At 42.8% G+C, this 27466-nt stretch overlaps 1 protein-coding gene across 5 annotated transcripts in view; it reads left to right on the top strand.

The window, feature by feature from the left end:
* LOC110518902 (fibronectin) overlaps positions 1 to 27466 on the top strand; it is a 54965-nt gene that overhangs the window by 14720 nt on the left and 12779 nt on the right. For 2 of the 5 annotated variants that reach the window (XM_036934018.1, XM_036934022.1), the window contains exons 6-13: positions 7750 to 8016; positions 8766 to 9035; positions 11378 to 11647; positions 11928 to 11996; positions 12140 to 12409; positions 19932 to 20201; positions 22667 to 22936; positions 24942 to 25211. In XM_036934018.1, coding sequence (XP_036789913.1) covers positions 7750 to 8016; positions 8766 to 9035; positions 11378 to 11647; positions 11928 to 11996; positions 12140 to 12409; positions 19932 to 20201; positions 22667 to 22936; positions 24942 to 25211 — 1956 coding nt within the window. The remainder of the gene's footprint in view (positions 1 to 7749; positions 8017 to 8765; positions 9036 to 11377; positions 11648 to 11927; positions 11997 to 12139; positions 12410 to 19931; positions 20202 to 22666; positions 22937 to 24941; positions 25212 to 27466) is intronic. The other 3 variants (XM_036934019.1, XM_036934020.1, XM_036934021.1) reach the window with 3 other exon arrangements.

The raw sequence follows: 27466 nt of genomic DNA, 5'->3' as shown, positions 1-27466 counted from the left end.
CTCCACCGGACTGAGTAGAGGCGCATGGAATGAGGGGTTAATACGGTAATTAGTGGAAAGTTGTAACCTATAACATACCTCGTTCACTCTCCTCGGGACTTTAAACGGCCCCACAAACCGCAGACCCAGCTTCCGGCAGGGCAGGCGAAGGGGCAGGTTTCGGGTCGAGAGCCAGACCCTGTCCCCTGGTGCGAACACCGGTGCCTCACTGCGGTGACGGCCTGCGTCAACTTTCTGGTGCATTATGGTGCGCTGAAGGTGGACGTGGGCTGCCTCCCAGGTTTCCTCAGCACGCCGAAACCAACTGTCTACCGCAGGAGCCTCGGTCTGACTCTGATGCCAAGGAGCCAGAACCGGCTGATACCCTCAAACACGTTGAAAGGGAGTAAGGTTAGTAGAGGAGTGACGTAGCGAGTTCTGGGCCATCTCTGCCCAGGGCACGAACTTCGCCCACTCCTCAGGCCGGTCCTGATAATAAGACCGCAGAAACCTACCCACATCCTGGTTAACTCTCTCCAACTGCCCATTACTCTCGGGGTGAAAACCTAAGGTAAGACTAATCGAGACCCCCAGACGTTCTATGAACGCCTTCCAGACCCTTGATGTGAATTGGGGACACCGATCAGACACTATATCCTCAGGCACCCCATAGTGCCGGAAAACGTGTGTAAACAGGGCCTCCGCAGTTTGTAAGGCCGTAGGGAGACCGGGCAAAGAGAGGAGACGACAGGACTTCGAAAACCGATCCACAACGACCAGGATCGTGGTGACACCCTGAAGGTGGAAGATCAGTTAAAAAAATCCACCGACAGGTGCGACCACAGCCGTTGTAGAACGGGTAAAGGATGTAGCTTACGTCTGGGCAGGTGTCTAGGAGCCTTGCACTGGGCGCACACCGAGCAGGAGGAAACATAAATCCTCACGTCCTTAGCTAAAGTGGGCCACCAGTACCTCCCATCAAGACAGCGCATCATCCGACCTATCCCAGGATGACCAGAGGAGGGTGACGTGTGTGCCCAATAGATCAATCGGTCGTGGACAGCAGACGGAACGTACAGACGACCAGCTGGACACTCAGGGGGAGAGGGCTCTGCACTTGACGCCCGCTCAATGTCCGCGTCCAGCTCCCACACTACTGGCGCCACCAAACACGAATCTGGGAGTATGGCAGTGGGATCCATGGACCGCTCCTCTGTGTCATACAGCCGGGACAATGCGGCTGCCTTAACGTTCTGGGAGCCTGGTCTGTAAGAAAGAGTAAACACAAAATGAGTGAAAAACAGGGCCCACCTTGCCTGGCGAGGATTCAGTCTCTTCGCTTCCCGGATGTACTCCAGATTGCGATGGTCAGTCCAGATGAGAAAAGGGTGTTTAGCCCCCCGAGCCAATGCCTTCATGCCTTCAAGGTTTTTATGACAGCTAGCCGCTCCCGGTCCCCCACATCATAGTTTCACTCCGCCGGGCTGAGCTTCTTCGAAAAGAAAGCACAGGGGCGGAGCTTCAGTGGCACACCCGAACGCTGAGAGAGCACTGCTCCTATCCCAGCTTCAGATGCGTCCACCTCCACTATGAATGGCAAAGAGGGATCCGGATGCACCAACACAGGCACCGAGGTAAACAGAGTCTTCAGGTGCCTAAAAGCCCTGTTCGCCTCAGCAGACCACTGCAAGAGCACTGGGCCCCCCTTTAGCAGTGACGTAATGGTTGCAGCTACCTGACCAAAACCCCGGATAAACCTCCAGTAGTAATTGGCAAATCCTAAAAAGCGCTGCCTCCTTTACCGTGGTTGGAGTTGGCCAATTACGCACGGCTGCAATGCGGTCGCTCTCCATCGCCACTCCTGATGTGGAAATCCTATGCCCTAGGAAAGAGATGGATTGTTGGAAGAACAAGCATTTCTCAGCCTTGACATATAGATCATGCTCCAACAGGCGACCAAGCATCTTGCGCACCAGGGACACATGCTTAGCGCGTGTATCTGAGTATATCAGGATATCATCGATATACACCACTACACCCTGCCCATGCAGGTCTCTGAAGATCTCATCTACAAATGATTGGAAGACTGATGGAGCATTCATCAACCCATATGGCATGACAAGGTACTCATAATGACCTGAGGTGGTGCTAAATGCCGTCTTCCACTCATCACACTTCCGAATACGCACCAGATTGTACGCACTCCTGAGATCCAATTTTGTGAAGAAGCGTGCCCCGTGCATTGACTCAATAACTGTAGTTATAAGAGGTAGCGGGTAACTATATTTCACCGTGATTTTATTGAGACCTCGGTAATCAATGCACGGGCGTAAACTGCCATCCTTCTTCTTCACAAAAAATAAACTTGAGGAGACGGGTGAAATGGAGGGCTGAATGTACCCCTGGCGCAGGGATTCAGAGACATACCGTCTCCGCTTGCGACAGGGGATAAACGTGGGATATACAGCATCTACCAGGAGATCCATCGCACAATCCCCCCGTCGATGGGGTGGTAATTGAGTCGCCTTCTTTTTACAGAAAGCGAGAGCCATATCGGCATATTCTGGGGGAATGCGCACGGTGGAGACCTGGTCTGGACTTTCCACCGTAGTAGCACCAACGGAAACCTCTAAACACCTACCTGAGCACTCTCGCGACCACCCCGTGAGAGCCCTCTGTGGCCAAGAAACAGTGGGGTTATGACAAGCTAACCAGGGTAGGCCTAGCACCACAGAATACGCAGGAGAATCAATAAGGAAAAGACTCATCTTCTCCTTGTGACCCTCCTGCGTTATCATACACAAAGGTGCGGTTACCTCCCTGATAAACCCTGACCCTAATGGTTGACTAAGGCATGAGCAGGGAAAGGCATATCCACAGAAACAATAGGGATCCCTAAGATATGAGCTAAACTTTTATTAATGAAATTCCCAGCTGCGCCTGAATCTACTAGAGCCTTATACTGGGAATGCAGGGAAAAATCCAGAAAAGTGACAGAGACAAACATTAGTGCAACAGAGGGCTCGGGATGAGAATGGTGCTTACTCACCTGGGGTGATGCCAGAGTGCCCTGCCTGCCTTCTCTATTCCCAGAGGAACCAACCCGGCACCGACCAGCAGTGTGCCCTCTGCAACCATAGATGGTGCTCGAGCGGGAACCCCCTCCGTTCTCCCTGTGCACCGTCCCTCCTAATTCCATAGGTTCGGGAGAGAGGGTGCGAGAGGATGGAACAACCAGACTCCGATCTAGACGTCCACGAGTAGCCAGCATGTTGTCCAGCCTGATGGACATGTCCACCAGCTGGTCGAAGGTGAGGGTGGTGTCTCTACAGGCCAGCTCCCGACGGACGTCCTCGCGTAGACTACAACGGTAATGGTCGATCAGGGCCCTGTCACTCCATCCAGCGCCGGCAGCCAGGGCCCTAAACTCCAGAGCAAACTCCTGTGCACTCCTCGTCCCCTAACTCAGATGATAGAGGAGCTCACCCGACGATCTGCCTTCAGGTGGGTGGTAGAATACTGTCCTGAAATGGCAGGTGCACTCCTCAAAATGGTCCAACGCTGCATCTTCCTCTCTACACACCGCGCTGGCCCATTCCAGGGCTTTCCCGGTGAGGCAAGAGACGAGGGCGTAACTCTTCTCACGGTCAGATGGAACTGGGAAGACCGTGGCCAGATACAAGCTTAGTTTGAGGAGAAAACCCTGGCAGCCGGCAGTATCTCCGTCGTACCCCTTAGGCACGGATAAATGGATCCTGCTGGGTTCAGGCGGGAAAAGGGTGCTCAGGGGAGACCCCGGTTGTGCTGGTGGAGGTGCTGGAAAAACTCCCTGTCTCTCCCAGCGGTCCATGTTCTGGACAACGCAATCCATGGCGGCACTCAGATTGTCAATCATCTCCGTGTGTTCCATGCCGCGCTCCTCCACCTCCATGGCCGGGGTATCTTCTCCTGCTGACTTCATTATTTGGTCAGATTCTGTCAGAGTCGTGTGTATAGGTGGCAGGGAAGTCAGGCGCAGGAGAATCAAACACTAATAAAACGATAAACAAAGTGGGTATGAGGACCTGTCGCGCACCAATACTGAATAACAAACAGGGGAAACAGAGGGTAAATACACAACAGGTAATGAATGGGATTGAAACCAGGTGTGTAAGAAGACAAGACAAAACCAATGATGGCTAGAAGACCGGTGACGTCGACCGCCGAGCACCGCCAGAACAAGGAGAGGCAACGACTTTGGTAGAAGTCGTGACAATTTAACTAGGCAAGTCAGTTAAGAACAAATTCTTATTTACAATGTCAGCCTAGGAACAGTGGCAAAACCCAGATGATGCTGGGCCAATTGTGCGCCGCCCTATGGGACTCCCAATCACGGCCGGATGTGACTCCGCCTGGATTCGATCCAGGGACTGTAGTGATGCCTCTTGCACTGAGATACAGTGCCTTAGACTGCTGCGCCACTCGGGAACCATATATATTTTATTTATACATACGGGTGGTGCCATCCATGTATATATATTTTTATATATATATATTTATATATATATATATATATATATATATATTATTTTTTTTTTTCACAACATGAACCATGTGTGTTCTCTTGTTTTGTACTGTTCTGTAGTTTTGATCCAATGATTCATCTGACAAACTAAGAAATTTGCATCCTGCAGGCCCAGGCAGGATCAAAACTGGCGAGAGTATTTGTATCATCATTTTATTAACAAATGCATGAAGATGTTGATAAAGAGGCCACATTTGCCTCGGGATCCATCCCAGTTGGTATTCTGTAGAACCATGCGTTTTTTCAGTGCGGCCCGTTGTCCAGCCCTTTGTCTACTGATCTCCACCAATGGTCGTCGGCATGGTTGTATGATCTGCAAAAGCACATTCACATTCACAATTATCGATTTTATTACACAGTATGCCTACATATTGATAGGCTATATACAGTTGAAGTCGGAAGTTTACATACACTTAGGTTGGAGTCATTAAAACGTGTTTTTCAACCACTCCACAAATTTCTTGCTAACAAACTATAGTTTTGGCAAGTCGGTTAGGACATCTACTTTGTGCATGACACAAGTCATTTTTCCAACAATTGTTTACAGACAGATTATTTCACTTATAATTCACTATATCACAATTCCAGTGGGTCAGAGGTTTACATACACTAAGTTGACTGTCCCTTTAAAAAAAATTCAGAAAATGATGTCATGGCTTTTGATAGGCTAATTGACATAATTTGAGACAATTGGAGGTGTACCTGTGGATGTATTTCAAGGCCTACCTTCCATCTCAGTGCCTCTTTGCTTGATATCATGGGGGAATCAAAAGAAATCAGCCAAGACCTCAGAAACAAATTGTAGACCTCCACAAGTCTGGTTTATCCTTGGGAGCAATTTCCAAACGCCATGGGACCACGCAGCCGTCATACCGCTCAGGAAGGAGACGCATTCTGTCTCCTAGAGATGAACGTACTTTAGTGCGAAAAGTGCAAATCAATCCCAGAACAACAGCGAAGGACCTTGTGAAGAGGCTAGAGGAAACAGGTACAAAAGTGTCTATATCCACAGTAAAACGAGTCCTATATCGACATAACCTGAAAGGCCGCTCAGCAAGGAAGAAGCCACTGCTCCCAAACCGCCATAAAAAAGCCAGACTACGGTTTGCAACTGCACATGGGGACAAAGATGGTACTTTTTGGAGAAATGTCCTCTGGTCTGATGAAACAAAAATAGAACTGTTTGGCCATAATGACCATCGTTATGTTTGGAGAAAAAAGGGGGAGGCTTCCAAGCCGAAGAACACCATCCCAACCGTGAAGCACGGGGGTGGCAGCATCATGTTGTGGGGGGTGCTTTGCTGCAGGAGGGACTGGTGCAATTCACAAAATAGATGGCATCACGAGGCACGAAAATTATGTGGATATATTGAAGCAACATCTCAAGACATCAGTCAGGAAGTTAAAGCTTGGTCGCAAATTGGTCTTCCAAATGGACAATGACCCCAAGCATACTTACAGCATACAAACCTGACTCAGTTACACCAGCTCTGTCAGGAGGAATGGGCCAAAATTCACCCAACTTATTGTGGGAAGCTTGTGGAAGGCTACCCAAAACGTTTGACCAAGTTAAACAATTTAAAGGCAATGCTACCAAATACTAATTGAATGTATGTAAACTTCTGACCCACTGGGAATGTGATGAAATAAATAAAAGCTGAATAAATCATTCTCTCTGCTATTATTCTGACATTTCACATTCTTAAAATAAAGTGGTGATGCTAACTGACCTAAGACAGGGCATTTTTTCCAGGATTAAATGTCAGGAATTGTGAAAACTTAGTTGAAATGTATTTGGTTAAGGTGTATGTAAACTTCCGACTTCAACTGTACATATGTTTTTTAAGAAAATGCACTGAAACCAAAATACCTTTTTAGTTTTGGTGATCCTCTCAGCTCCGGCTCATTTTCAAGTCCTCTAGTGGTTACAGTCCTAAACCTGGAACGTGTAGCACCAAAAAATAAAATCAATAAAAGACCTACAACACCTATGTTAGGCCTACAGTATATCTAAAATAGATTTTTCATCTCTACATATAGGTCTCCTGATTTAAACCTGATCGAACTTGAAAACATTTATCCGTAACGATACAATAATAATCGCTTTGTTTCTTTTTTATTTTGGAGATGATTTTGTTCGTTTCAAATAACGATTGTAATCTGAAAGGGAAAAAGGCCATTCCTGAACATGGGTTGAGACATTCTTACTAATTTGTAAATAAAGCCAGTTTGTTATTAAGAATGATGTATTTCTGTTTTTAGAGGGAGAGAACAAAAGCCTATTTTTTGGTAAAGTGTAATTCCCCCATTGTATTTACCCAAGTTGTCTCTTAACTCCAGGATCACCGACAGTTTTTCTTGTTGTTGCCTGATGCAGGACTCTAGTACCAGAAAAGAGAGACTCAGACTGAAAACGCCTCTATTAATTGCCACAGTTTAGCCTACTGATAGATCAGCGTTCTAACTCCCCCTTGTGATCGTGTGGTGCAATGACAGAATGACACCATCTACCACGAACGGTCGCAGCATAAGCTCGTAGCTTTTAATTGAGGAACCACTGTAGGGCTATAGATTAACTATGAGCACCGGGGCAAACTAACACAGCAGTTGATTCGTTTGGCTCTTCCTCCCGAGCAGGGTTGGTGTTTCCTCTCACAGCTGTGTGGTAGTGTTGGTGTTGCCTCTCACATCTGTGTGGTAGTGTTGGGGGTTGTCTCTCACAGCTGGTAGTGTTGGTGTTGCCTTTCACAGCTGTGTGGTGGTGTTGGGGTAGCCTCTCACAGCTATGTGGGAGTGTTGGTGTAGCCTCTCAGCTGTGTGGGAGTGTTGGTGCAGCCTCTCACAGCTGTGTGGTAGTGTTGGCTGTTGCCTCTCGCAGCTGCGCTGGGCGTGTCACCCGCTTCTAGTCACTGGGGACACGAAACATACAATTAGAGCATGTACTGGTCAACAATTGGAGTAATACTCACACACCAGAAATAAGCACTTTCCTTTAGTAATTCAATAGAGAAAGTTTAACTCTTGGCAGCCTGGCTCAGTTTTCAGTGGCTGCTTGCTGGGCTGTCTCGATCTTACTCAAGCAAGAAGATTTAAATAAGAGGATACTTTTTTGTCTGTATAATTTACCCCTTAAATGCTAGTATGATAAGTATGCTTTGTTCATTTTGGTATGTAAAGTGTTTTTTCTTTTATTATTTCTTCACCAGTGCCGCAACCTCCTGGTGAGATCCAGTTCTCGTCACTGACGTCAGACTCTGTGTCTCTGAACTGGGGTTCTCCTGAGGGTCTGACCGGACCACAGAAGTTCAGAGTAACCTGGGAACGTGAAGGAGAAAAGCGCAAACTAAGAGTGAAAGATCTGCATAAAGTTGAAATAAGTGGACTTAAACCTGGTGAAAAGTACAAGTTCAACGTTTCCACAGAAGGAGAAGATGGAAAACAAAGCAGATGTGTCTCTGCATCTATATTCACAGGTAGAGTAACTGGTGTTTATTATCTAGACTGTTGTTTCTAGAGATGTTACTGGTGTTTATTATCTAGACTGTTGTTTCTAGAGATGTTACTGGTGTTTATTATCTAGACTGTTGTTTCTAGAGATGTTACTGGTGTTTGTTATCTAGACTGTTGTTTCTAGAGATGTTACTGGTGTTTATTATCTAGACTGTTGTTTCTAGAGATGTTACTGGTGTTTGTTATCTAGACTGTTGTTTCTAGAGATGGTACTGGTGTTTATTATCTAGACTGTTGTTTCTAGAGATGTTACTGGTGTTTGTTATCTAGACTGTTGTTTATAGAGATGTTACTGGTGTTTATTATCTAGACTGTTGTTTCTAGAGATGTTACTGGTGTTTATTATATAGACTGTTGTTTTTAGAGATGTTACTGGTGTTTATTATCTAGACTGTTGTTTCTAGAGATGTTACTGGTGTTTATTATCTAGACTGTTGTTTCTAGAGATGTTACTGGTGTTTATTTTCTAGACTGTTGTTTATAGAGATTGTACTGGTGTTTATTATCTAGACTGTTGTTTATAGAGATGGTACTGGTGTTTATTATCTAGACTGTTGTTTCTAGAGATGTTACTGGTGTTTATTATCTATACTGTTGTTTCTAGAGATGTTACTGGTGTTTATTTTCTAGACTGTTGTTTATAGAGATGTTACTGGTGTTTTCTTTCATATTTCCATCCTCTTTACTCAAACAAATCCTATTTTCATCTTAGTGGTCCAAGCCCCTATGGACTTAACAATAGAAAAGTTGCAAACCACCTCCCTGGACCTTTGCTGGTCCAAGGCTCAAGGAATGGAGGGAATCCCACAACACTTCCTCATATCCTACTGCAGCCCAGGAACAGAAACTCAGGCAGCCTACACTGAGAACTGCTACAAGACACTCTCTGACCTACGACCTGGTAGTCAGTACACCATCAGTGTCTCAACTGTGCTGAACAATGGGGAAGAGAGTGAACCTGTCTCTACAGCTATTTACACTAGTAAGTAATCTACCTTATTATGGCAGTTCATCTGTGTCACGACCGTTGAATAAATAATTGGACCAATTCGCAGCATGAGTAGAGTTGCACATTTTAATAATAGTGAAACTTTAAAATAAAATAAAAACAAAGATATAACAATCGTGAAATACATAGCGCACATAGGCACTCATACAAAACAATATCCCACATCGCAGGTGTGAAAAAGGACACACTAAGTATGATCCCCAATAAGAGGTAACGATTATCAGCTACCTCAAATTGGGAACCATACACACACACCAACATAGAAATAAAATAACAAGAAACCCCCTAGTCATGCTCTGACCTAAAACCCCATAGAGAACCCTGAGGGCTCTCTCTGCTCAGGGCGTGACAATCTGTGCACCAGTAAATAGAAAATACATATTTGTTGCAACGGACATCGGACATCCATCATACTGTATACACTGAATGTACAAGACAATATGAACATTATGCTTTTCCATGACATGGACTGACTAGGTGAATCCGGGTGAAAGCTACACTATATATACAAAAGTATTTGAATACCCCTTCAAATTAGTGGATTCGACTATTTCAGCCACACCCGTTGCTGACGGGTGCACACAGCCATGCAATCTCCATAGACAAACATTGGTGGTAGAATGGCCTTACTGAAGAGCACAGTGACTTTCAATGTGGCACTGTCATAGGATGGCACCTTTCCAACAAGTCAGATCGTTAAATTTCTGCCCTGCTAGAGCTGCCTCGGTCAACTGTAAGTGCTGTTGTTGTAAATTGGAAAGATCTAGGAGCAATAATGGTTCAGCCGCGAAGTGGTAGGCCACACAAGCTCACAGAACGGAACCGCAGAGTGCTGAAGCACGTAAAAATCGTCTGTCCTCGATTGCAACACTCACTACCGAGTTCCAAACTGCCTCTGGAAGCAACTTCAGCACAATAACTATTAGTCGGGATCTTCATAAAATGGGTTTCCATGGCTGAGCAGCCGCACACAAGCCTAAGATCACCATGCTCAATGCCAAGCGTCGGCTGAAGTGGTATAAAGCTCGCCGCCATTGGACTCTATCAGTCTGACGGACAAATCTGGGTTTGGCGGGTGCCAGGAGAACTCGAACTTCGAACTACCTGCCCGAATGCATAGTGCATAGTGCAGTTTGGTGGAGGAGGAATACTGTTTTTCATGGTTCGGGCTTGGTGCCTTAGTTCCAGTGAAGGGAAATCTAACACAGCAGCATACAATGACATTCTAGACGATTCTGTGCTTCCAACTATTTGGCAACAGTTCGGGGAAGGCCCTTTCCTGTTTCAGCATGACAATGTCCCCTGGCACATAGCGAGGTCCATACAGAAACAGAGCAAATTACCGATTGGCATCCGTTATCCACCTGGGATGGCCCCTGTCGGCAGGCCACTGGCCGGTGTTCGGACGGACGGTTCCTCCCGCCCCATGTGGATTCGCCTCTATCGGTGGAGCCCTTTTCGGGGACGGTTTACCCCGTATAAGGAAAGCCTCATACCGACTCACTTCATTTCTGGGGGGCGGAATTGGACAAATATAAACTAGACTGAACCTTTTTCCTGAAGAGAAATTGTGTGCTTGTTTCAACTGTCCAAAAAGTATTTTTATGGCAGTCTAAGAAGTTGTAAAATTGTAATTGTTAGAGTCTAGTGTTACTAAATGTAGGCTAGTGTGATAGTAGTAGTGTTTAGAATTGTAATTGTTAGAGCCTAGTGTTACTAAATGTAGGCTAGTGTGATAGAAGTAGTGTTTAGAATTGTAATTGTTAGAGCCTAGTGTTATTAAATGTAGGCTAGTGTGAAAGTAGTAGTGAGTAGTGACTCTAAGTAGTAGTAGTGTAACGGTTTTCTTTATGAGAAGGAGAGTCGGACCAAAATGCGGCGTGTAGATTACGATCCATGTTTATTGTGACTATAGCAACACGAATCTAAATACAAACAGTGCAAAATAATAAACGTAATGAAAACCGAAACAGCCTAAACTGGTGCAAACTAACACTAAGGACAATCACCCACAAACACACAGTGAAACCCAGGCTACCTAAATATGGTTCCCAATCAGAGACAATGACTAACACCTGCCTCTGATTGAGAACCATATCAGGCCAGACATAGAAATAGACAAACAAGACATCCAACATAGAATGCCCACCCAGTTCACGTCCTGACCAACACTAAAACAAGGAAAACACACACGAACGATGGTCAGAACGTGACAAGTAGGATATTCTCCTTTGGTGGAATAGTAACAGTAGAATGGAAGTCAGCAGGGCTACAAATGATCAGCTACTATTAACTATACTAAACCCCTCCTCTAGTTATCCCTGCCCCAGTAGGGCTGAATGTGTACTTAGTGGACACCACATCAGCTGCTGTTAGCTGGAACCAGCCACCAGGATTGGACCAAACCCAACATCATTACCAGATCTCCTACCGCTGTCCAGGGACAGAACCACACATCGCTACCACATCTTCACACAGCATCACTCTCTCTGACCTGCAAGGTGGTACTCAGTACTCTGTCACTGTCTGTACTGTGCTGGAAAATGGAAGTAAAAGTCTACTGGTGTCAACAACCTTCACCACAGGTAAGGAATTACTCTACTTAGCTATTATGCCTGGTGTTAAATTAATTGTTTTTATCTGAAGTCATGGTTGATTCTATTCCTGTGAGTAGAATCAGGCTACCTAAATATGGTAATTAACAGGCTGACATTACCTTTAGCTACAGATTATCTCTCCACCATGCATTTCCATCTCCTCTCTCTCTCCTTCATTACTTTCTTGAGTGTGCAGTGAGGGGGGCTGTCAACAGTTTAGTGAAATAATTTTCGATGTAAAAATGTTACTATCGTTGTTCCCGAACAGGTTACACTTGGCTTTCGATGTTGTGGACTCCAGTCCCTTTCCGCCTGCCTTTTATAGGCCAGCAGTCAGGTAGGCTACCACCAACAACATGTCATCAATTCATCCACAAATAATGTTGCATCTAAGCATAGTCAGTCTACAATTCTATGGAAACAATGGGCATATTAAATCACTTTGATCTGTAGCCCTGACAATAATATATTTTCCCTTAGTACTTCCTGCTCCAGACCAGCTGACTGTTGACTCAGTGGACACCACATCAGCTGCTGTTAGCTGGAACCAGCCACCAGGATTGGACCAAACCCAACATCATTACCAGATCTCCTACCACTGTCCAGGGACAGAACCACACATCACTACCACATCTACACACAGCATCACTCTCTCTGACCTGCAAGGTGGTACTCAGTACTCTGTCACTGTCTGCACTGTGCTGGAAAATGGAATGCAAAGTCAACTGGTTTCAACAACCCTCACCACAGGTAAGAAAGTACACTACTTAAGTATTATGTCTGGTGTCAAAGTTTATTACACTCTAACTACTGTAGTTATCAAAGTGTCTCTAATGTAAATGAACTAATCATAACTGATGTGTCAGCATGGGATGTAAAGGTTCAGTATCTTCCTTGATGAGAAATATATATCTCATAATGGAGTTTCATGCTGAAATCAAAAACGTTTTAATGATATCTGAGAGATTGCCAAGAGTGTGCAAAGCTGTCATCAAGGCAAAGGGTGGCTACTTTGAAGAATCTGAAATATATTTTCATTTGTTGACCACTTTGTTGGTTACTACATGGTTCATATGTGTTATTTCATAGTTTTGATGTCTTCACTACTATTCTACGATGTAAAAAATAGTAAAAATAAATAAAAAGCCTTGACTGAGTAAGTGTGTCCAAAACTATTGACGGGTGCATTAAGAAAGTATTCCGACCCCTTGACTTTTTCCACATTTTGTTACATTACAGCCTTATTCTTAAAATATTTTTTTTCTCATCAATCTACACACAATACACCATAATGACAAAGCAAAAACAGGTTTAAATATCACATTTACATAAGTATTCAGACCCTTTACTCAGTACTTTGTTGAGTAAGTAAGCATTTCACTGTAACGTCTACACCTGTTGTATTCGGGGCATGTGACTAATAAAATCTGATCTGATTTGATTCAATTTGAAGCACATTTGGCAGCAATTACAGCCTTGAGTCTTCTTGGGTATGACGCTACAAGCTTGGCACACCTGTATTTGGGGAGTTTCTCCCATTCTTCTCTGCAGATTCTCTCAAGCTGTGTCAGGTTGGATGGGGAGTGTCGCTGCACAGCTATTTTCAAGTCTCTCCAGAGATGTTTGATTGGGTTCAAGTCCGAGCTCTGGCTGGGCCACTCAAGGACATTCCCTGAGACTTGTCTCGGAGCCACTCCTGCGCTGTCTTGGCTGTGTGCTTAGGGTCGTTGTCCTTTTGGAAGGTGAACCTTCGCCCCAGTCTGAGCTCCTGAGCGCTCTGGAGCAGGTTTTCATCAAAGATCTCTGTACTTTGCTCCGTTCATCTTTCCCTCGATCCTGACTAGTCTCCTTGTGCCTGTCGCTGAAGAACATCCCCACAGCATGATGCTGCCACCACCATGATTCACCGTAGGGATGGTGCCAGGTTTCCTCCAGACGCGGCGCTTGGCATTCAGGCCAAAGAGTAATCTTGGTTTTATCAGACCAGAGAATCTTGTTTCTCATGGACTGAGAGTCTTTAGTTGCCTTTTGGCAAACTCCTGTCTCGGAGCTCTACGGACAATGCCTTCAACCTCATGGTTTTTTTTCTCTGACATGCACTGTCAACTGTGTAATCTTATATAGACAGGTGTGTGCCTTTCCAAATCATGTCCAATCAATTGAATTTACCACAGGTGGACTCCAATAAAGTTGTAAAAACATCTCAAGGATGATCAATGGAAAGAGGATGCACCTGAGCTCAATTTCAAGTCTCATTGCAAAGGGTCTGAATAGTTATAAGGTATCTGTTTTTAATTTATAATACATTTGCAAAAATTTCTAAAAATGATTTTGCTTTGTCATTATGGAGCATTGTGTGTAGATTGATGTAAAAATGAATTTAATCAATTTTAGAATAAGGCTGTGACAGAATGTGGAAAAGGTCAATGGGTCTGAATACTTTCTGAATGCACTGTATATACATACATACATACATACATACATACATACATAAAATTATATTGGTTGCAAGAAATTTGTATAATTTAAATAGAAAAAACCCTAAGTTTTGAATCCGGCTTCATTTTGTGTATCAGTTCATAAACCATGTACCATGGAATTGGTACATCGCAAATCTCTGTGATAATGCTGCCACCAGTTGGTTGTAATTGGATTTCCATATATTTTTGTTAACTGCATTTATGACCACCAGTCCTATTTATGTAATCATTTACAAAGAGAAGAAAAAAAAGAGCCGTGGCCGGGAGTCCCATAGGACGGCGCCCAGCGTCATTCGGGTTAGGGGAGGGTTTGGGGCTTAACTTGGTTCATCGCTCTCTAGCGACTCCTGTGGCGGGCCAGGTGCCTGCGGGCTGACTCTGGTGTCCCGTTGAACAGTGTTTCTTCCCGACTGGCTGACTTCTGGGTTCTGCTGGCTGATGTTAAGGACCGTGGTTAGGCGGGTCATGTTTCGATGGACGCATGACTCCACCTTCGCCTCTCCCAAGCCTGTTCGGGAGTTGCAAAGATTAACCAAGATCAAAAAAAAATGTGGAGAAAAGGGGGTAAAAAAATATTTATTATAATAAATTATACAAATATTTGTTTTATTAATTAGTATATTTGCATTTAACCATACTATTTGTTGTAATATTTTGATTTTCTGGTGGATTAAACTGAAATTGCAACCAGCTTTCTATGGGTTGTTTTAAAATATCAATATTAGAGATATTCTTTTTAAAATAACCAAAAGTGAAGGGTTGTAATCTGAATAAAGGGTAAAAAGCCATTCTTGAACACTGGGTGAGCCATTCTTACTAATCTGGTAGAGTACCAGTTCCTATTTACAGTAAGTACAGCTTTTGTATGACTTAAGCCTTTAGTGAGATACAAATATTTAATAATTTCTGCCCTCCAGATGTTGGTCTACTGTAGAACGAATAACTTTCCTCCAGTGTGGATGCTCACCCACATTTTATAGTTAGGCTATGTATAATTTGCAGAGGTGGGTAGAGTACTGACAATTTGTACTTAAATAAAAGTACTGTTACTTAGATTGTAATTTACTCAAGTAAAATTAGCCTTAAGAAACTACTCAAGTGTAAAAAAGTATCCGGTCTGAAAACTACTTAAGTACTAGTTACAAATGTAGTTTGGCAAACCAAAAGGACAACAACTTAGTACAATTGATTTGACATTCATTTATTATTAAAGCCTGCCAGAACCATCTTGCAAATGTCACCTAGTACAGGTACTCTCTAACGAAGACTGACATCAAGGAAAGTCCATAGGCTGTACAGTTTCAATTATGGTCATTCAATGTTGACTTAATATCTAGTAATGCACAGTTTCATAAAAAGGTATGTGGTACTCGAGACATTGGAATAATTTTACAATTTCAATAGCATTCATGAAAATGTATTTCACAATATCATTTCCAGCACATATGATGGTGAATGCATGCCAAAAATATTTATACCATGTGTGATTCATTTTTCACTCAGAATGAACAGGTATGTGCTAGAACAGTCAGACAATCAATACTGACATTTCACCATCAATCAATTCCTAGTAAGCAAATCAGACACATTTCACACTAAATCCACACTAAGATAAAGGCTAGAGCTAACACTTTCAAGGACCAGGACACAAATCCAGATGCTTACAAGAAATCCCGCTATGCCCTCCGACGAACCATCAAACAGGCAAAGTGTCAATATAGGACTATAATTGGTTCTTACTACACCGGCTCTGATGATCTTTGGATATGGTAGGGCTTGCAAACTATCACAGATTACAAAGAAAAACCCATCTGCGAGCTGCGCAGTGACACGAGCCAGACGAGCTAAAATCCTTCTATGCTCGCTTCGAGGCAAGCAACACTAAACCAAGCGTGAGCACACCAGCTGTTCTGGACAATTGTGATTACGCTCTCCGTAGCCGATGTCAGTAAGACTTTTAACCAGGTTAACATTCACAAGGCCTCAGGGCCAGACAGATTACCAGGATGCGTAATCAGATCATGCGCTGACCAGCTGGCAAGTGTCTACACTGACATTTTCCAACTCTCCCAGACCCAGACTGTAATACTTACAAGTTTCAAGTAGACAACTATAGTCCCGGTGCCCAAGAACGCCAAGATGACCTTCCTAAATGACTACCATGAAATACTTTGAAAGGCTGGTCATGGCTCACATCAACACCATCATCCCAGAAACCCTGGACCCACTCAAATTTGCATACCACCCCAACAGATCCACAGATGACACAATCTATATTGCACTCCACACTGCCCTTTCCCACCTGGACAAAAGGAACACCTATGTGAGGATGTTGTTCATTGACTACAGCTTAGCTGTCAACACCATAGTGCAAGCTCTTCACTAAGCTAAGGATCCTGGAACTGAACACCTCCCTCTTCAACTGGATTTTGGAGTTCCTGATGGGCCGCCCTCAGGTGGTAAGGGTAGGCAACAACACATCTGTCACGCTGACCATAAACACGGGGGACCCTTAGGGGTGCCTGCTTAGTCCCCTCCTGTACTCCGTTCAAGCACGACTGCATGGCCACGCACGACTTCAACACCATTTAGTTTGCCGATGACACAACGGTGTTAGGCCTAATCGCCAACAATGATAAGACAGCCTAAAGGGAGGAGGTCAGAGACCTGGCCGTGTTCTGCCAGGACAACAACCTCTCCCTCAACGTGATTAAGACAAAGGAGATGATTGTGGACTACAGGAAAAAGAGGACAGAGCACGCCCCCATTCTCATCGACAGGGCTGTAGTGAACCAGGTTAAGTTCCTTGTTGTCCACATCACCAACAAACTAGCGGAACCCCTCCACCCCCCCTGCTGGAAAGGCAGCGTGGGAATTTTGTTTTGTTTTGTTGAGAAATATGTAACTTTCACACATTAAAAAGTACAATACAGCAAATGAAAGATACACATCTTGTTAATCTACCCATCGTGTCCGATTTCAAAAATGATTTACAGCGAAAGCACAACATATGATTATGTTAGATCCCCACCAAGTCAAAAAAACACAGCTATTTTTCCAGCCAAGACAGGAGTCACAAAAAGCAGAAATAGAGATAAAATGAATCACTAACCTTTGATGATCTTCATCAGATGACACTCATAGGACATCATGTTACACAATACATATATGTTTTGTTCGATTAAGTTAATATTTATATCCAAAAACCTCAGTTGACATTCGCGCCATGTTCAGAAATGCCTCCAAAATATCCGGAGAAATTGCAGAGAGCCACGTCATATAACATAAATACGCATCGTAAACTTTGATGAAAGATACATGTTTTAAATAGAATTAAAGATACAGTTGTTCTTAATGCAACCGCTGTGTCAGATTTCAAAAAAACTTTACGGAAAAAGCAAACCATGCAACAATCTGAGACGCGCTCAGAGATGGAAACAACATTTCTCCGCCATCAATAGAAATATGAAATTACATTATAAATATTATAAATATTCACTTACCTTTGATGATCTTCATCAGAATGCACTCCCAGGAATCCCAGTTCCACAATAAATTGTTGTTTTGATCGATAATGTCCATTATTTATATCCAAGTAGCCGGAACGCAAGTCGCTATCATGTGGAATGCGCGTAACCAGGACTTGGCACTCTGCCAGACCACTGACGCATTTCCCTCTCATCCGGCTCAACATCACAGTAGGAGCTTCATTCAACGTTCTACAGACTGTTGACATCTAGTGGAAGCCGTAGGAAGTGCAAACAGATCCATATCCCACTGGGATTTAAATAGGCGATGAGTTGAAAATCAACCAGCCTCAGAATTCCCACTTCCTGGTTGGATTTTTTCTCAGGTTTTTGCCTGCCATAGGAGTACTGTTATACTCACATACATCATTCAAACTGTTTTAGAAACTTCAGAGTGTTTTCTATCCAATAGTAATAATAATATGCATATATTAGCATCTGCGACAGAGTAGGAGGCAGTTCACTCTGGGCATGCTATTCATCCAAAAGTGAAAATGCTGCCCCCTATCCCAAAAAAGTTAACAGCTTCTACCCCCAAGCCATAAGGCCCCTGAACAGCTAATCAAATGGCCACCCAGACTATTTGCACTCCCCCCCTTTTACGCTCCTGATACTCTCTGTTTATTATCTATGCTTAGTCACTTTAACTCTATCTACATGCACATATTACCTCAATTACCTCGACTAACCGGTGCCCCAGCACATTGACCCTGTACTGGTACCCTCTGTATATAGCCTTGCTTTTGTTATTTTACTGCTGCTCTTTAATTATTTGTTAATTTTATTTATTTACGTATTTTTTAATCTATTTTTTACTTAACTTAACTTATTTTTCCTAAAACTGCATTGTTGGTTAAGGGCTTGTAAAGTAAGCATTTCACTGTTGTATTCGTGTAACAAATATAATTTGATTTGATTTGATTTTAGCCACCTAGCTAACGTTAGCAACAACTAATTGGAATTTGTAGTATCCTGTTTTGCAAATTCGTAACATATTGTACTTTTGACAAATTCATGACATTTATGTTTAGCAAATTCGTGACGTGTCATACTAAATGGCTTGTCTCAGATTTACTTCATACGGAATGCTCTGAGACCAGGTTTCAGCTCAGTGCTTTGCATCTCTGTGCGGGATGCGTTCAATTCTTCTGTGCCAGTAACAGCTTAGAGGGAACATTGATCACAATGGATGTGTCAGCATGGGATGTAAAGGTACAGTATCTTCCCTGATGAGAAATATATGATGGTGAATTCCCCAGTTCTCACAATGCAGTTTGGTGCTGAAATTAATTAATAATAATAATAATATCTGAGTTCTTTGTTTCTTCCACTCCTGTGAGTGAATATGTCAAGGACTTGGTCTCTGTCCCAACGTCACACCCAACGTCCCAACGTCACACCTGCCAGATGTAGTACTTTTAAACCCTTTTAACCATTGTGTACAGACTTCTGGGTTGTACCATTGGATTTGTCTATTTCTTCTGCGTCCATTGGTATCAACTAGTGTTTGTGAGACAAGGGTGGATCACGAAGGATCCTGGGGCCAGGTCTTTTCTCAGAAACGTCTGTTGAGCTACAAAGTATGACACACTATCTATGAAAAGCTGAGACTCTCACGGACATTCACAAGTAACATGTTTTGCTCTATGATGCTCACAAGCTAAACACGAGTTGTTAGAAGGTGAGGAGGTCTTCATAGAAGATCATAGGACATCCCAGGACATAGTGTCTATAATACTCACATAGCTGCTGTCACAAAATCCAAATTCCACACAGTTGTCACTGAAGAATTTGGTATTATTTTCCCATTAAAAAAACAATTTCTGTACAAACAGCATGAATATAAATCCATTTATATCAGGGTTTTTGTTACCACAGACCACATTTATTGTATTGACATTTGTCAACAACACTCATGGATGCAACGGTTTATGGCGGTTTTTTGTGTTCTACTTGTAGCCCAGGTTGTCCTGAAAAGACAATGGTTAAACACTTCATTTTGAGATTAAATATAAGGTCTGGACAAGCAAACAAGTGAATGTCAAGAAATTGAAAAGCCACATTTTACTGGGTTCTCTAGACTGAATGTGTTAAGTTTATCCAAAGTTTAGTGTAAAACACTTGTTATTGTGGAGTAATTATAATTACAGCATTGTTTTATTTGTTTTTTTGCCATGGTGGCAACAATTGAGCAGTGGCATAGTGAAATTGCTAAATGCATATAGAGGAAACCTTTCATTTATTAATTCATGTATTTTCACTTAGTACTTCCTGCTCCAGACCAGCTGACTGTTGACTCATTGGACACCACATCAGCTGCTGTTAGCTGGAGCCAGTCACCAGGATTGGACCAAACCCAACATCAGTACCAGATCTCCTACCACTGTCCAGGGACAGAACCACACATCACTACCACATCTTCACACAGCATCACTCTCTCTGACCTGCAATGTGGTACTCAGTACTCTGTTACTGTCTGCACTGTGCTGGAAAATGGAAAGCAAAGTCAACTGGTGTCAACAACCCTCAAAACAAGTAAGGGATTACATTACCTAAATATTATCTCTGGTGTCAAAGTTTATTAAACCTTAACTAGTTATCAAAAGAACTCTATAAACAAATCAGAGTAGATGTGTCAGTATGGGATGTAAAGGTACAATATCTTCCCTGATGAGAAATATATGATGGTAAATTCTCCGGTTCTCACAATGCAGTTTGGTGCTGAAATATTTTTTTTAAAATATATGTAATAATATCTGAGTTCAATGTTTCTTCCAATCCTGTGAATCATTATGTCAAGGACATGGTGTGTTTATCTGCTTGCTTTACCCCAATGAGTCCCATTGTCATACCGGCCTGATTTAGTACTTTTAAACCCTTTCAACCATTGTGTACAGACTTCTGGGTTGTACCATTGGATTTGTCTATTTCTTCTGCGTCCGTTGGTATCAAGTCAAAATCAAATGAAATCAAATTGTATTAGTCACATGCGCCGAATACAACCTTACAACCTTACAGTGAAATGCTTACTTACAAGCCCTTAACCAACAGTGCAGTTTTTTTTTAAACGGATAAGAATAAGAGATAAAATGAACAAGTAATTAAAGAGCAGCAGTAAAAAATAACAATATATACAGGAGGGTGCCGGTACAGAGTCAATGTGCGGGGGCATCGATTAGTTGAGGTAGTATGTACATGTAGGTAGGGTTATTCAAGTGACTATGCATAGATGCCAACAGAGAGTGGCAGTGGTGTGGAGATGGGAGGGGAGGTGTGGGGTGGGGGCAATGCAAATAGTCTGGGGAGCCATTTGACTAGACGTTCAGGAGTCTTATGTCTTAGGGGTAGAAGCTGTTTAGAAGCCTCTTGGACCTAGACTTGGCGCTCCGTTACCTCTTGCCGTGCGGTAGCAGAGAGAACAGTCTGTGACTAGGGTGGCTGGTGTCTTTGACAATTTTTAGGGCCTTCCTCTAACACCGCCTGGTATAGAGGTCCTGGATGGCAGGAAGCTTGGTCCCAGTGATGTACTGGGCCGATTGCACTACCCTCTGTAGTGCCTTGAAGGTCGGAGGCCGAGCAGTTGCCAAACCAGGCAGTGAGGCAACCATGCTCTCAATGGTGTAGTTGTAGAACCTTTTGAGGATCTGAGGACCCATCAACCAGTGTTTGTGAGACAAGGGTGGATCACGAAGGATCCTGGGGCTGGGTCTTTTTTCAGAAACATCTGTTGAGTCCGAATTATTTGAGCTACAAACAATGACACACTATATATGAAAAGCTGAGACTCACGAACATTCACAAGTAACATGTCTTGATCTATGATGCTCACAAGCTAAACAAGAGTTGTTAGTTGGAGAGGTGGTCTTTATAGAAGATCATATGAAATCCCAGAACATAGTGTCTATAATATGTCGTGGAAATTTCCTGTATTTCCAAATCATGAGAGAGCAAACCACACACAAGTCAGAGTTATCATGAAGTCCATCTTTAATTATACATGAGCTTCCCCATGCCCTGTGACTCTCAGATCAATTCAGTGTCTATAAATGAATTCTCTGAGAGTGCTTACATATTGGCAACTGAGATCCTTTATAGCAAAGACGCACATAGCCAGACAGCATTGGCTATAAATGATCGTTCAGTTTGATCTCCTAAACTAGTTTCTTATCTCGTTCTTGGTACCACTTAGAATACAAAACATTACCTCATCCAATGGCATATATCAAATACACCCCCTCCTGGACAAGATCAGAAAAGACAGTGAGCCTCTTAGGTCATATACTAAATCAAGATAAGGGCAACCTCAGAGGGGACATGTAATAGTTACAGACACATTCCCATAAGAAGACAGGCCTGACCTCTCCCCTCTCTGGGGCCCAAGTGACTCAGCCCTAGCAGAGAAGAGATAACTGCAAACTGCCAACAGTATTATACAAAAGAAGACATTCTAATGACAAATATCTCACATAAGCATTATTATATAAATACAACATCCTCCAAACTCCAAATTCCACACAATTGTCACTGAAGAATTTGGTATTATTTTCCCATTAAGCAAACACTTTCTGTACACACAGCATGAATATAAATCCATTTATATCAGGGTTTTTGTTACCACAGACCACATTTATTGTATTGACATGTGTCAACAACACTCATGGATGCAACGGTTTATGTCGTTTTTTTGTGTACTACTTGAAGCCCTGGTTGTCCTGAAAAGACAATGGTTAAACACTTCTTTTTGAGGCTAAATATAAGGGCTGGACATGCAAACAAATGAAGGTAAATGAAATGAAAAGCCACATTTTCCTGGTTTCTCTGGACTGATAGCGTTACGTTTATTCAAAGTTCAGTGTAAAACACTTGTTATTGTGGAGAGAAATTATAATTACTTTGTTTTTTGTTGTTTTATTGCCATGGTGGCAAAAATGTTACAGAGAGAAGTTGCTGAATACATATAGTGGAAACCCTTCATTTATTAAGTAATGTATTTCCCTTAGTACTTCCTGCTCCAGACCAGCTAACTGTTGACTCAGTGGACACCACATCAGCTGCTGTTAGCTGGAACCAGCCACCAGGATTGGACCAAACCCAACATCATTACCAGATCTCCTACCACTGTCCAGGGACAGAACCACACATCACTACCACGTCTTCACACAGCATCACTCTCTCTGAGCTGCAAGGTGGTACTCAGTACTCTGTCACTGTCTGCACTGTGCTGGAAAATGGAAAGCAAAGTCAACTGGTGTCAACAACCCTCACCACAGGTAAGGGATTACATTACTTAAGTATTAAGATATCTCTGGTGTCAAAGTTTGTTTAAACCTTAACTAGTTATCAAAAGGACTCTATAAATGAATCATAGTAAATGTGTCAGTATGGGATGTAAAGGTACAATATCTTCCCTGATGAGAAATATATGATGGTGAATTCCCCAGTTCTCACGTCGCAGTTTGGTGCTGAAATTAATTATCTTTAAAAATAATAATAATATTATTTAAGTTAATGGTTTCGTCAACTCATGTGAGTCATTATGTCAAGGACCAGGTGTGCCTCTGCTTGCTTTAACCCAGTGAATCCCAACGTCACACCTGCATGATTTAGTACTTTAAACCCTTTTAACCATTGTGCATTAAGGCCAGATTGTTCTTCAAGATGTTCAAACGTTCGTAGATGACCAGCAGGGTCAAATAATAATCAGTGGTTGTATAGGGTACAATAGTTCAGTACCTCAGGAGTAAAATGTCAGTTGTCTTTTCATAGCCGAGCATTCTGAAGTCGAGACAGCAGGTGCGGTAGAGTGAAAGAGAGAGTCGAAACCAGCTGTTCTGGGACAAGGCACCACATCCGGTGAACAGGCCAGGGTTCCCTAGCCGCAGTTGAAACTGGACTTGCTAACAAAGACTGAATGGGGAGCAGTGTTTGTGAGACAAGGGTGGATCACGAATGAGCCTGGGGCTGGGCCATTTAACAGAAATGTTTGTTGAGTCCGAATGTTTTGAGCTACAAACTATGAAACTCTATCTATGAAAAGCTGAGATCCTCACGAACACGAACAAGCACACATAAAGTTTTTCTCTATGACAATCACAAGCTACACATGAGTTGTTAGAAGGTGAGGAGTTCTTCTACGTAGAAGATTATAGGAAATCCCAGGACATAGTGTCTACAATACTGTGATGAGCTCACATAGTTGCTGTCACAAACTCCAAATTCCACACAGTTGTCACTGATGAGGGGGATATTCATTTCCCAACGAGCAAACACTATCTGTACAAACAGCATTCATATAAATACATTTATATCAGGGGTTTTTGCTTTGGCCGACAACATTTGTCAACAACACTCATAGATGCAACGGTTTGTGTAAAAATGTTGTGTTCTACTTGTAGCCCTGGTTGTCCTGAAAAGACAATGGTTAAACACTTCATTGCAGTGGCGAAATATCAGGTCTGGACATTCCGATAATTGGAAGAAAATTACATGAAAAGCCACATTGTGCTGGGTTCTCTGGACTGATATGGTTTTATTTATTTTACCAGCTAAGTTGACTGAGAGCACAATCTCATTTACAGCAACAACCTGGAGAATAGTTACAGGGGGAGAGGAGGGGGGATGAATGAGCCAATTGTAAGCTGGGGATGATTAGGTGACCATGATGGTATGAGGGCCATATTGGGAATTTAGCCAGGACACCGGGGTTAACACCTCTACTCTTACAATACGTACCATGGGATCTTTAGTGACCACAAAGAGTTAGGACAGCAGTTAACACTTCATCCGAAAAAGACAGCACCCTACACAGGGCAATGTCCCCAATCACTGCCCTGGGGCATTGGGATATTTATTTAGACCAGAGGAAAGGTTGCCTCTTACTGGCCCTCCAAAACCACTTCCAGCAGCATCTGGTTTCCCATCCAAGGACTGACCAGGACCAACCCTGCTTAACTTCAGAAGCAAGCCAGCAGTGGGATGCAGTTTTCCAAAGGACCATATAAAACATTTGTTATTGTGGAGAGTATAATGACCTTTTTTGTTGCCATGGCGGTAACATTTTTGCACAGTGAAGTTCATAAATGCATAAAGTGTCAACTTTTTTAACTTTACATATCTATCCCAGATTGTGTGACTTCTGCTTCAGCTTATTTCTTCCCATATCAAAAGGAATTGCAAGCTGACCTTTTCTATTTTTCAACTACTCTTCTACTGTTTCTCCTGTAGTATATTTCTAGAGTTAAACTATAGCCTTGACAATAATGTATTTTCTCTTAGTACTTCCTGCTCCAGACCAGCTGACTGTTGACTCAGTGGACACCACATCAGCTGCTGTTAGCTGGAGTCAGCCACCAGGATTGGACCAAACCCAACATCATTACCAGATATCCTACCACTGTCCAGGGACAGAACCACACATCACTACCACATCTTCACACAGCATCACTCTCTCTGACCTGAAACCTGCTACTCAGTACTCTGTCAGTGTCTGCACTGTGCTGGAAAATGGAAAGCAAAGTCAACTGCTGTTATCAACCCTCACCACAGGTAAGGATTTACCCTACTCTAGTATGATGTCTGGTGTCAACGTGTATTATACCTCATTAACTCGTTATCAAAATGATTCTGTAAACTAATCATAATGAATGAATCAGCATGGGATGTAAAGGTACCGTATTTTCCCTGATGAGAAATATATGGTGGTCAATTCCCCAGTTGTCACGTTGCAGTTTGGTGCTGAAATTAATGATCTTAAAAAAATATATATATTATTTAAATTAATAGTGACTCCCCATCCCGCATGAGGGAGCGTAATCATCGACTGACACTAATTAGCATAACGCAACGGACATAAATATTCCTAGAAAATATTCCTATTCATGAAAATCACAAGTGAAATATGTTGAGACACAGCTTAGCCTTTTGTTAATCACCCTGTCATCTCATATTTTCAAAATATGCTTTACAGCCAAAGCTAGACAAGCATTTGTGTAAGTTTATCGATAGCCTAGCATAGCATTTTGTCCAGCTAGCAGCAGGTAACTTGGTCACGGAAATCAGAAAAGCAATCAAATTAAATCGTTTACCTTTGATGAGCTTCGGATGTTTTCACTCACGAGACTCCCAGTTAGATAGCCAATGTTCCTTTTTCCAAAAATATTATTTTTGTAGGCGAAATAGCTCCGTTTGTTATTCACGTTTGGTTGAGAAATCGGCCGGAAATTGCAGTCACGAAAACGGCAAAAAATATTCCAAATTAGCTCCATAATATCGACAGAAACATGCAAACGTTGTTTATAATCAACCCTCAAGGTGTTTTTTAAATATCTATTCGATAATATATCCACCGGGACAATTCGTTTTTCAGTAGGACCGATTGGAATAATGGCTACCTCTGTATTTTACTCGAGAATCACTCTGGGAGCATCAGGTGACCACTTGCGCAATGTAGCCGCTTACTTGTATTCTTCAACATAAATACGTAAAACTACGTCACAATGCTGTAGACACCTTGGGGAATACGGAGAAAAAGTAATTTGGTTGATAGCCCATTCACTGCTCAATAGGGACGCATTGGAACGCAGCGCTATCAAAACATGAGGCACTTCCGGATTGGATTTTTCTCAGGCTTTCGTCTGCAACATCAGTTCTGTTATACTCACAGACAATATTTTTTACAGTTTTGGAAACTTTAGAGTGTTTTCTATCCTAATCTGTCAATTATATGCATATTCTAGCATCTTGTCCTGACAAAATATCCCGTTTACTACGGGAACGTTATTTTTCCAAAAATGAAAATACTGCCCCCTAGTCACAAAAGGTGGTTTCTTCAACTCATGTGAGTCATTATGTCAAGGACCAGGTGTGCCTCTGCTTGCTTTAACCCAGTGAGTCCCAACGTCACACCTGCATGATTTAGTACTTTAAACTCTTTAACCATTGTGTACATCCTTCTAGATTGTACCATTGAATTCGTCTATTTCTTCTGCATCCGTTGGTATCAACTATTAGTCTGTGGGATGTAACAATTACATTTCAATCAAATGTACTTATAAATCCCTTTTTATATCAGCAGATGTCACAAAGTGCTATACAGAAACCCAGCCTAAAACCCCAAACAGCAACCAATGCAGATGTAGAAGCACGGTGGCTAGTAAAAACTCCCTAGAAAGGCAGGAACCTAGTAAGAAACCTAAAGAGGAACCAGGCTCTGAGGGGTAGCCAGTCCTCTTCAGGCTGTTCCCGTTGGAGATTATAAGAGTACATGGCCATTAAGGCCAGATTGTTCTTCAAGATGTTCAAACGTTCGCAGATGACCAGCAGGGTCAAATAATAATTAGTGGTTGTATAGGGTACAATAGTTCAGTACCTCAGGAGTAAAATGTCAGTTGTCTTTTCATAGCCGAGCATTCTGAAGTCGAGACAGCAGGTGCGGTAGAGTGAAAGAGAGAGTCGAAACCAGCAGGTCTGGGACAAGGCACCACATCCGGTGAACAGGCCAGGGTTCCCTAGCCGCAGGCAGAACAGTTGAAACTGGACTTGCTAACAGAGACCGAATGGGGAGCAGTGTTTGTGAGACAAGGGTGGATCACGAATGAGCCTGGGGCTGGGCCATTTAACAGAAATGTTTGTTGAGTCCAAATGTTTTGAGCTACAAATATGAAACGCTATCTATGAAAATCTGAGACTCTCACGAACACGAACAAGCACACATAAAGTTTTGCTCTATGACAATCACAAGCTACACATGAGTTGTTAGAAGGTGAGGAGTTCTTCTACGTAGAAGATTATAGGAAATCCCA

The sequence above is a fragment of the Oncorhynchus mykiss genome, chromosome 10 (genome assembly GCF_013265735.2).
Source record: "Oncorhynchus mykiss isolate Arlee chromosome 10, USDA_OmykA_1.1, whole genome shotgun sequence".
NCBI lineage: Eukaryota > Metazoa > Chordata > Actinopteri > Salmoniformes > Salmonidae > Oncorhynchus > Oncorhynchus mykiss.
This window is presented reverse-complemented; position numbering and strand designations above follow the sequence as displayed.